General features: G+C 40.3%; 1 protein-coding gene across 1 annotated transcript in view; it reads right to left on the bottom strand.

Moving 5' to 3' along the window:
* LOC141287192 (TBC1 domain family member 10A-like) overlaps positions 1-12288 on the bottom strand; it is a 29381-nt gene that overhangs the window by 10137 nt on the left and 6956 nt on the right. Inside the window, exons 2-6 of the mRNA XM_073819327.1 lie at positions 10785-10884; positions 6859-6966; positions 6509-6615; positions 6299-6413; positions 6098-6163 (exon numbers count right to left, since the gene is read on the bottom strand). Of these exons, the coding sequence (XP_073675428.1) occupies positions 6098-6163; positions 6299-6413; positions 6509-6615; positions 6859-6966; positions 10785-10884 (496 nt within the window). The remainder of the gene's footprint in view (positions 1-6097; positions 6164-6298; positions 6414-6508; positions 6616-6858; positions 6967-10784; positions 10885-12288) is intronic.

The following is a 12288-nucleotide window of genomic DNA, read 5'->3' as shown; positions in this document are numbered from 1 at the left end:
GATTGGATTTGTTAGGTAGAAACGTCTCAGGTTACGTATGTAACCCTAGTTCCCTGAGAATAGGGAACGAGACACTGCGTCCTCTAGAGGGCGCTTTTGGGGAACGCTGCAGCGTGCCTCGAGTCTGAAGAATGCATAGAAAAACTACATGAAATGGCCGGCGCCAGCGTATGACGTCACCGCGGCGCGTCAGTCGCTGCCGTTGCGTCACTACCGGGCGACCATAACATAAAGAGGCGCCCGTGCAACACAATACATCTTCAAAGTCTGAAGCTTTATCGTCCGAAGCATGGCGAAGAAGCCTAGAGGACGCAGTGTCTCGTTCCCTATTCTCAGGGAACTAGGGTTACATACGTAACCTGAGACGTTCCCTTCCGAAGGGAACTCTCACTGCGTCCTCTAGAGGGCGCTTTTGGGGAACGGTATACCAACACTGCCATGCTGAGGGGAGTGCATGCTAAGCCAGCGAGCACTAAGCAACAATTCTGAGAGGAATTGCCCCTACTAGGACGTGGTGACGGCTGTCAAAACGTTACCCCTCCCGGCCAGAGGCCTGACCTGTTACCCACTTACCAGACTGGGTAGAACCCAGGGCACAGCTCAGGCTTGGAATTATAGTAATTCCTTCTGAGGGAAACGGCTAAGCTTCGATGGAAACTTAGACTTGTCAGAACCAGAAACTACCGCAACATAGGGCCTAGTTCCCTCAGGAACTGGCTCCCATATGAGGGCAGAAACCTGTCCTGGGTCCGTTCAAAGGGCCACTAGTAGTGGCGCGCCCTAATAGTGGATGGTCAGCAGACATCAGCTAAGATATCAAAGGAGTCGAACCCAGGGAACCGGGGTTGTGAGCCGACTCCAATAGATGGGAACAAGGCAAAACGTGTGACCCATACCAAAAAGGGATTTAAAAGAGGAACCCAAACTTGGTGGGAACCTACCAACACGTGGATTTTATAGAAGTGCCCCAGGTGTGTGTGCACTTACCACACTTGTGGTTTTAACTGGAAGACGCCCAGGCATAGCGTGGGACGCTTACCGACATGATCGGATTTAAGGAGAGTGTTTTCCCAGAGGGTTTCACTATCAGCTCCATGCCGTCTGAAGAGACGGAAAGGGGATAACCCTGAAGGTGAGGGGATTGCCACACTAACCCTCCCCTGGACAGAAGCTCGCAAGCTATCTGTCAACAGAGAAGAACATGGAGCTGAGACCATCCTGCAATAGTGGACGACAGTGGAGGACAAAAATCCTGACCCTGATCCACAGGGAGAATCGCTTCTCCAGAAGGGGGCACTGCTGTCTTTTTAGGGAACCCTTAATGAAAAGGGGAAGCGTGCACAGCCCGGTCCACGCGACCTGTATGAAGGTCTGGCAATCTCACGAAGGTGGGTTGGCGCTCATAGAAGACCCTTCCCAGAAGGGGAGCTGCACAACCGAACAGGAGCGAATGCTCTCACTGTTACCCTTCATAGAGGGGAGCATACATCCAGAATAAAGGCTGGAGAGTAGAAACCTGAAGCATGAAGGTCAAGCTCCTACCCTGGGAAACAGGGAGGAGAACTTGGCCACCAAGGAGTGGTGCTCTTATAAGTGAACCCTGGAAAGGGGGCACGCCAACATCCTTGTAGCAGGTCCATAACTCTCAAAGGTCTGTCCCTGGTAGATTCCTACCCTCAGGAGGGAGGAAGCATTCAGTCCTGGGAAGTTGCTCTGAAGGAAACCCTGAATTAGGGGAGCTCAGGTCCGTTCCAGCAATCCTGCGCACAGGGAGGAACGTGAGCTCTTAACCTTAACAAACCCATTCCTCAGAAGGGGGAGCACTCAGTCCTGGGAAGTTGCTCTGAAGGAAACCCTGGATTAGGGGAGCTCAGGTCCGTTCCAGCAATCCTGCGCACAGGGAGGAACGTGAGCTCTTAACCTTAACAAACCCATTCCTCAGAAAGGGGAGCACTGTTTGCCTTGAAAGTTTCTGGGAAGCTCCGAAATGAATAAGGGCAGCTTCCTAGTTCAGACACTTCGTAAACCTTTCCTCAGAAAGGGAAGTGGAACTAGGCCTGGGGAGCGAGAATCGATCCTAAAGTGACGGCTTTCTAAGGTGTTAAACACCGAAGGATGCTCAAACCCTCTGTAGGGGAGACATTCGACAGCCTGGGTGTAGATCCTACATCAAGTGCTGCTTCAGCCCTCAGGCTTAGAATGAGGCGACTTGAAGAGAGTCTCAAAGTAGCGCTCAGATAAAAACCCCTTTCCTCAGAAAGGGGAGCGCACACCGAGAATCAAGACCCCAGCTGGAAAGCGTGTCACCAGGTGGTGCTCAAATAAAAAGCCTTTTCCGCAGAAAAGGGAGCAACCAAACCTGCTCCGAGTCCGCAGCGAGCACTCCGGACTGCTGGTACTCCTATGTAAGTGAACACCTGTCTCAACAGGTGTAGACACTCAGTTTCCATAGAAACCGTATTTAGGAGAGGACACGAAGCGGATCCTCGCACGCAGGCCGTCTGCAACAGAGTTAAACATACTAGTGCAATCTTAAATATAAATATCTTAAGATGCTTACCTAGGGAGAAAGGAAAAATTTCCTTTTGCTCGTTTAACCACTGAAGGGAGAAGCCCGATTGTGCTAGAACGAGTGTTGTGTAGACGGACACCACCATACAACCGGAAGGGAGGGGTGCTCCGTTGAGATGTTTCCACATTCCTTTTCTGAGGGAAAAACACAACACGCAACCCAAACCCTGCAGGCAACACGCCTATCCAGCCATAAGGGGGGCGTAACTAGGGAGTTATGCTCCTGTCTCAACAGGACATAAGTCTACACTAGGCCTGCAAAGGACAGCATAAACATACCAAGGGCAAACCTAAGAAAAACTTAGGGAGCTTACCTTGAAGAGGACAGAGGTCCTATGTGTAATATATGCTGTAAGGGTTGATTTACCGCACAGCCTGTGGAGTGGAGAGGGCAAACACTGCCGTAACCTTAATCCATAGGATCAGAGGGGGCGTCTGCCGTAGACTCGTCGTATTTCTTCTGTGAATAGAGAAAAACATACACAGGTCTGAGACAGTATGAAGTTCCTTCACGTAAAAAATGGATCATACTCACCCATTTAAAAGCATCCTGTTTCATAGAAAGAGGCGGGGTTTTTTTTTTTTTTTCAGAGACCGCCTGATTCCAGACCGTCCGAAAATTAGGGTTCTATACAGGTAGAACCCCCAAAGGACATCATGGGTCCGGGGAGTGCAGGAAGCTTAAATGGAGACAGGGGAATTAATATGGCGACCCGACTGGACCGAGGGAAGGAGAGGTATTACTCTGACCCCTGCGAGAATTTTGTCTCGCTTGGATGACTTCCCTGAAATCCTGTCTGTCACCTCTCGATCCGCGTCGCCTCCTAGACCTGCTCGCAGGCGGGGGAGGAGCGCGGGATGCAACACTAGCCTTCTGCACCTACCTCCGTTCCTCAGAAGGAGGCGGAGCAGGACCCCTGTGGTGTTCGAGCTAATACCTGGACCTTCGAGGGATAAAGGATTTTTCAGCAGATCGGCTGGGTAGGCTTGGAGCACTGCCATGGTGTGCAGTGCACCCACCGCCTGACCTGCTGCTGCATACGCTCTGCCGTTCAGCAGGGCCGGAGAAGGCAGAGAGGGAGTCTTGAGAGAGAAAGCCCGCCCTGTGGAGAGATAGCATCTCTTCCACAAGGGGCGTCCTCTCATAGCCGTGGTCGCGCAAACCCTCGATACTAGCATAGTTCGCAATGGACGAACTATGAATGCGCGCCGCGTACGGCTTTTTCCAGACCCTCTCGATTTCAGTATGAAGATCGGGAAGGAATGGGAGACTCACCAGAGCTGGATGGTTATGGCCTGAAAAGATATCGCTCGTCAAGGCGACCCCGCGGCGCTATCTTTCTAGCCCGCTTCCACAGCAGGACAAGCCTGGCCGTGGTGCGGTCCATAACCTCTGGCAGCTCTTCGTATGCAGGGCAGGAAGGTAGAGAGGATTCAGCCTCAGCGTCTTCATCCATCTCTAGCATTTCCTGCTCTTCTTGGGTGGAACCCAAAAGAGCACTTGCTCCTGGATCTGATGACGTCAGCGATAACGCACCATCATCAGCTAGGAGCCTGTCGTCGTCTCCGGCTGGCGAGAGAGAGAGACCCCTCTCAAGATCGTCAGCCAGTTCCACTTGCGAGCCCCACGAGCTCAGTTTCCTCCGTGCCTCGGCAACGGCAGGACCCGAACCGCGAGGGGCAAGTGGACGCTCATCTTTCCTCAGAAAGAGAGACAGACGAGACCGGAGCTTCTTCATAGAGAAGCGCTCATAATGTATACACAATGCCCCCTCAAGGACATCGCGTGTGTGCTCTTAGCCCAAACAGAATATCGCAAAGATCATGTGTGTCATCAGGTGTCAAATAACGCGGACACGGATGAACACACCGTTTAAACGACTTGCTAGTGCTTGCCATGATAGTAGTTCAAAGAAAGGATTCTTACCGTTTCTTCCCATGCACATCCAAACCGGGAAAGCTGAAGACAGCGAAGATGTATTGTGTTGCACGGGCGCCTCTTTATGTTATGGTCGCCCGGTAGTGACGCAACGGCAGCGACTGACGCGCCGCGGTGACGTCATACGCTGGCGCCGGCCATTTCATGTAGTTTTTCTATGCATTCTTCAGACTCGAGGCACGCTGCAGCGTTCCCCAAAAGCGCCCTCTAGAGGACGCAGTGAGAGTTCCCTTCGGAAGGGAACTTTTATTTCTTATCTGGGCCATTTTACAAAAATGGTCCAAATTTTCTTTTCCAAAAAATGTGTATAATATCCAAGGTACACATTTCTAGTCATTGTGCAGTTAATTCTCATGTTGCGTTTTCAGAAAGGTTCCGAAACACAGCACGGAAACACAGTAATAATAATTTAATTAGGGTTATATTGACTTATTAAGATTCCGCTTACATCTACATTGTAAATATATATTTTTCTTTTATATTTTTTTTTCTGAGGTAAATCAACTACAATTACATGTTTAACAATATTGCAAGTGCAATTTATGAGATTTGTTTGCAATTTTTCTTTGTAAGAGGCAAAAAGTTGATCAAAAGTAAGAGGCAATAAAGAAAGAAAAGGAAGACAGAGAAAAAGACAGAAAGAGAGAAAAAGAAAGAAAGAAAGAAAGAAAGAAAGCAGAAAAGAAGAAAAAATACAAAAGAAAGAAAGACAAAGAAAGAAAAAGAAAGAAAGACAAAGAAAGGAAGAATGAAAGATGGAAAGAAAGACAAAGAAAGGAAGAAAGACGGAAAGAGAGAAATTAAGAAAGAAAGATGGAAAGAAAGAAAGAAAAAAAGAAAAAGAAAGAAAAAAGATGAAAGAAAGACGAAAGAAAGACAAAGAAAGGAAAAAAGATGGAAAGAAAAAAAGGAAAAAGAAAGAAAGAAAGACAAAGAAAGACAAAGAAAGAGAGAAAAATAAAAAGAAAGAAAGAAAGAAAGAAAGAAAGAAAGAAAGAAAGAAAGAAAGAAAAAGAAAGAAATAATATATTAGGCTCACTGATATTTTACATATGTGACCCTGGACCACAAAACCAGTCTTAAGTCGCTGGGGTATATTTGTAGCAATAGCCAAAAATACATTGTTTGTGTCAAAATTATTGACTTTTCTTTTATGCCAAAAATCATTAGGAAATCAAGTAAAGATGTAATGTAATTTTTGATTAGTAATATGCATTTTTAAGAACTTAATTTGAAGAACTTTAAAGGTGATTTTCTCAGTATTTAGATTTTTTTGCACCCTCAGATTCCAGATTTTCAAATAGTTGTATCTCGGCCAAATATTGTCCTATCCTAACAAACCATACATCAATAGAAAGCTTATTTATTGAGCTTTCATATAATGTATACATCTCAGTTTTGTAAAATTTAACCTTATGACTGGTTTTGTGGTCCAGGGTCACATATTATTGTGAATTTCAATAGATAATAGAAGGATCCTAGTAAACATCTAAGATTTTAAAAATGCTTTTTAAATGTGTTTTTTGGTTGTGGAACAGCAGTTTGGACCAATTCTGGGCCATATAGCAAGTAACATTTAGTTCTTACCAGGCCTGCGCTGTAATATCCAGGGAGGTACTTCTCACAAATCTGAACCAGCCCCCAAAATGCATCCTGAATAAACATACACCAATAAAACAAACATGAATTATTCATTTCAATCATTACTTAATCAATTAAGCATTACAGCTGTTTTGAATAAGAATGTGCATTAGAATAAGCATTGCAAAACTTTATAATGCACTGTACCTCAGCAGGCATGTGCATTAGAAGCACTGCTGCTATAGGAGCCTGAGCCTGGCAGTAACCCTCATCCGGTCTGTACAGGGTGTAAGCCTTCAACACCCGGAACAAGTCCTGCTGCCTGCTCAAACAGACAGACCAAATGAAATAGATCAGTCAGACAGAAATAAAATATCTAAAAAAATATAGAAATATCTGAAATTTGCATTGACTAACCCATGACCTCCTCGGGACACAAACATCTCATGGAAGGGGAACTGTCTGTGTAGATCTCTCTCTATCACATCAACCCACTTAGGGTCTCCATCCATGCTATCCAACTCCTATTCAACAACAACAAATACACAGGTTCATCTCATAGTCATAAACAAGTAAACATTCCCTATTCATTTTTTTTTTTGCTGCCTAATCTTATGCAAGTTTAAGCACAGGGAACGTGCACAGGTTTAACACATGTATAAACACGTTTAGAAAAAAAGGGCTGCTTAGAAATGAATAATGAGAAAACACCCTCTAGTGTGACTGCTACAAATGAGCTATAATCAATTTGTGTACAGCTGACTCACTTTGAACTTCCCGACGTTTTGTTCTCTTTTCACTTTTCCGCCTGACAGATAGAGCCAGGCTCTGCCTCGCAATGATGGCGGGATTCCTTTCTGACATCGCAGTCGCACCTGTGGGTCACAGAGGTCTGAACGTCACACACTGATGTGGAAATATTCAGATAAGCAGGGACCAGCATGCGTTCATAGCGTTTACACAAATCTGAGACTGGCCAAGTAATCCAGACGTCATTTTCAAATGGTTATTTCACACAAATATGTCAGTTTGCCTTTAACACAAAAGCCACTTTATGATTAACATTTTAACCATGCAGGCTCTGATTCCACATGATGATTTGGGCTCCCTAAAGATTCTTGTCACATAACACTGGCTGCACAGGTTTTGTTGTTACATGTGACCAATAAAGGCATGAACCAACAGAAAGATGCATTTTCAGTTAATTGCCTTCGCATTACTTTTAAGGATACACAGATTTAATAAATTAATTAATTAATAAACACACTACCAATCAAAAGTTTTTGAACAGTAAGATATTTAATGTTTCTTAAAGAAGTCTCTTATACTTAGCAAGCCTGCATTTATTTGATCCAAAGTACAGCAAAAACAGTAAAATGTTGACATATTTTTACTATTTAAAATAACTGTTTTCTATTTGAATTTATTTTAAAATGATCATTACTCCAGTCTTCAGTGTCACATGATCCTTCAGAAATCATTTTAATATGCTGATTTGCTGTTCAAGAAACATTTATTATTATTAGCAATATTTAAAACAGTTGAGTACATTTTTATGAATAGAAAGATCCAAAGCTCAGCATTTATCTGCAATAAAAAGCTTTTGTAACATTATACACTACACCATTCAAAAGCTCAGAGTCAGAGTTCAGATAAATGCTGTTCTTCTGAACTTTCTATTTATCAAAGAAACCTGAAAAATGTTTTTTGAGCATTTGCTAATAAATCTATATCTAATAAATGCAGGCCTGGTGAGCATAAGAGACTTCTTAAAAACATTTTTTTTTATATTGTACTGCTAGTAATTGATATGAATTATTTGTTTGAAATACTACAAGTGAATTTAAGCATGAAACATTAGGATGTACAGTATTAAAAAAGCTAAATATTACATTTAATAGCATTATTAAATTAGTTTTTTTTTTTAGATTAAGCAAGCGTAAAAATGAAACTAAAGGTAAATGTAAAAATAGGTGAAAATGAGCATGCAGTATGAACTTTTTTATAGCTCTAATGTCAGCCAAAAACCAGAACAGAGATATATCTTGCATGCTTTTTTCTTTTGTATGGGATCTTACATAACAGTAAGAGTAATTTTGCATTACAGAAAGAAAGAAAGAAAGAAAGAAAGAAAACTACAGAAAGAAAGAAAAAACTAAGGAAAGAAACACAAAAAAGAAAGAAGAGAAAGAAATACGAAAGGAGGAATGGAATATGAAAGGAAAGAAAGAAAACAATAGAAGGAGAGAATAGAACAATAGAACAACAGAACGATAGAAAGATAGCTAGAAGGATAGAATGATAGAAAAAAATGATAGAATGATAGATGGAACAATAGATGGATAGAATGATAGACAGAATGACAAAGAATGACAGAACGATAGATGGAACAATATATGATAGAATGATAGACAGAATGATAGAAAGAACGATAAATGGAACGATAGATCGATAGAATGGAAGACAGAACGATAGAAAGAACGACAGAACGATAGATGGAATGATAGATGGATAGAATGATAGACAGAATGATAGAAAGAACGATAGATGGATAGAATGGAAGACAGAACGATAGAAAGAATGACAGAATGATAGAATGTTAGATGGAACGATAAATGGAGGGATAGATGGATAGAATGATAGAAAGAACGATAGAAAGAACGACAGAATGATAGATGGAATGATAGAATGTTAGATGGAACGATGGATAGAATGATAGACAGAACAATAGAAAGAATGACAGAACGATAGAATGACAGATGGAACGATAAATGGAGGGATAGATGGATAGAATGATAGAAAGAACGATAGAAAGAACGATAGATGGAACGATAGATGGAACGATAGATGGAACGATAGATGATAGAATGGAAGACAGAATGATAGAAAGAACAACAGAACTATAGATGGAATGATAGATGATAGAATGATAGAAAGAACGATAGAAAGAATGACAGAATGATAGATGGAATGATAGAATGTTAGATGGAACGATAAATGGAGGGATAGATGGATAGAATGATAGAAAGAACGATAGAAAGAATGACAGAATGATAGATGGAATGATAGAATGTTAGATGGAACGATGGATAGAATGATAGACAGAACAATAGAAAGAATGACAGAACGATAGATGGAACGATAGAATGACAGATGGAACGATAAATGGAGGGATAGATGATAGAATGATAGAAAAAACGATAGAAAGAACGATAGATGGAACGATAGATGGAACGATAGATGGATAGAATGGAAGACAGAACGATAGAAAGAACGACAGAACTATAGATGGAATGATAGAATGTTAGATGGAACGATGGATAGAATGATAGACAGAACAATAGAAAGAATGACAGAACGATAGATGAAACGATAGAATGACAGATGGAACGATAAACGGAGGGATAGATGGATAGAATGATAGAAAGAACGATAGAAAGAAGGACAGAACGATAGATGGAATGATAGAACGACAGATAGAACAATAGATGGAACGACAGATGGAACGATAGAACGACAGAATGACAGATAGGATAGAACGATAGAAAAAAGGATAGATAGAATGATCGATAAAATGACAGAATGATAGAACAATAAATAGAACGATAGAAAGAATAATAGATAGAAGGATAGATAGGATAGAAGGATAGATAGAAGGATAGATAAAATGACAGATAGAAAGAACGACAGAACGATAGATGGATTGATAAAACAACAGATAGAATGGTAGAACGATAGATAGAATGATAGATTGATAGACAGAATGACAGAACGATAGATGGAATGATAAAATGACAGATAGAACGACAGATAGAACGACAGATAGAACAATCGATGGAATAAGAGAACGACGGAAACGATGGAAAGATAGAACGATAGATAGGATAGATAAAACGATAGAAAGAACGACAGAACGATAGATGGAGCGATAGATGGAATGATAGAATGACAGATAGAATGATAGATAGATAGATAATGTCCATAATCTTGATTGTTTTACCAAAAAGATACTGTTTGAAATGCTTGAAAATGTCCTGAAATTGATCTGGTTTCAGCACGAACCGGTTGTCAGTTCCCAACCCTACAGTTGTGTCTCATTGCTTTCAAGCTGTGTGTGACAGACGGACGAGCACACGCGGCTACACAGGCATGCAAACATAAAGGCCAACAAAGACTGTTAAGAAATCCTTTGGCAAAACTCTTCTGTTGTCTTTACCTGAAGACGCCTCACTCCCAGTGAAAGCTTTATAAAGCTTGAGAGAAAAACAGAGGTGAACACTAAAAGATACACACATCACTGAAGACCATATAAGGAGAGCTGATGTGATATCAGGCTTGTCCAGACAGGGCCGTGTTGGAAAGATTGTGTCATGGTGTCATTTCCCTGAGCTTTTTAATTAATCCTAGCAGCAGTGGGACTGTCTGAGCAAGTCAATGAGGGGAAAAACCAGAAGGGGAAGAAAAGAGAAGGAAGATGAGATAATCATAATTTAAAGCCCAAAGCCCTGATATATTAAGATGATTTCCTCATGCTTTCACGGTTTGGTGTATCTATGCCTCCTCTCTTTAGTTCTAGTGCTTACATGCAAGGCATTGGCAAACATCTTACATCATTGATCCGTTCCCGGGAACATGCAGTGCAACAGAACACAACTGACTGAGGAATTTAGTGAACGTCGATGGTAGCTCCTACCTTCTTAAACCTTTTACTGATCCATCTGTCCCAGTGGTTCAGCATATCCAACCACTTGACTTCCCTGTGCCTTAACACTTCCAGAGGCACATCTTGAGCCCTGTGTAAGAGAGGGAAAAAAAAGAATAACAATGAGATTTGAATGAAATTTATTATAAATAGACTTCTTTAAAAATACTTCTGATCTACACTATGACTGTATAGAAAATAGCTGCGTAAACATTTTGCTTAACTTCTCCTTTTGTGTTCCACAAAAGAATTAAAGACAGAAATGAAGTCATAAGGGTTTGGTACGAGATGAGGGGGAGTAAATGATGGCATTTTTTCTTTTTGGGTCAACCATAAAACTATAAAAACATACTGCTTAAAAAAAGACTGAGCTAATTGCAGGAAGAATTACAGCCACTAAACAAAGATCTAAAATAGCTTCTTGTGAACTTTTGATGGCGTCATGAAAAAATCTAAACATGCCACTCAAAAAAGAAATAAATAAACTAGGATCTTTATTCAAAATCAACAAGATTACAAACAACAACAACATAATTATAGTAGCTAATAATATTTCTCAAATAAGATTCTTATAAACCAATTGTATGGACAGCTGCTACGTTTTTAAGTTTCCATACATTTTATATGTATTAATGTTTACAGTGCCGTTCAAAAGTTTAGGATCAGTAAGATTTTAAATGTTTTTTTTTTTTTTTTAAAGTTGCTTATAATCATGAAGGCTGCATTTATCTGACAAAAATAAATAAATCTGTAATTTAGTAAAATATTATTGCAGTTTAAAGTATCATTTTTTTATTTTAATATACTTTAAAATATAATGTATTCCTGTCAAGCAAAGCTGAATTTTCAACATCATTTCTCCAGTCTTCACTGTCACGTAATCCTTCAGAAATCATTTTAATATGCTGATTTGGAAACGTGAATGTTGCTTAATATTTTTTGAGACCTGTGTTGCTTTTTTCAGGATTCTTTAATGGATCCAAAAAGTTTAAAAGAACAGCGTTTATTCAAAATATAAATGTTGTGTTACAATATACACTACTATTTGAAAGTTTGGGGTCAGTAAATGTTTTATTTATTTTTTGGTTTTTAAGAAATTAATTCTTTAAAGAAATTAATATTCAGCAAAGATGTGTTAAATAGACAATTAAGAAATGATAATTAAGAGTTAAAAAAATAATATTTTGAATAAATTCTGTTCTTTCTAACTTTTTATTCAAAGAATCCTGAAAAAATATCACAGGTTCTAAAAAATATTAAGCAGTTTTAACACTGATAATAAATCAGCATATTAAAATGATTTCTATAGGATCATGTGACACTGAAGATTGGAGTAACAGCTGATGAAAATTCAGCACTGCATCACAAGAATAAATTATATTTTAAGATACATTAAAAAAGAAAACCAATATTAAAAATTGAAATATTTACTTTTTTTTTCTCTTTTTTTTGATCAAATAAATACAGCCTTGATGAGCATAAGAGACTCCATTAA

This window comes from Garra rufa, chromosome 15, assembly GCF_049309525.1.
Source record: "Garra rufa chromosome 15, GarRuf1.0, whole genome shotgun sequence".
NCBI lineage: Eukaryota > Metazoa > Chordata > Actinopteri > Cypriniformes > Cyprinidae > Garra > Garra rufa.
Note: the sequence above shows the minus strand (reverse complement) of the source record. Positions and strands in the feature narration are given on the sequence as shown.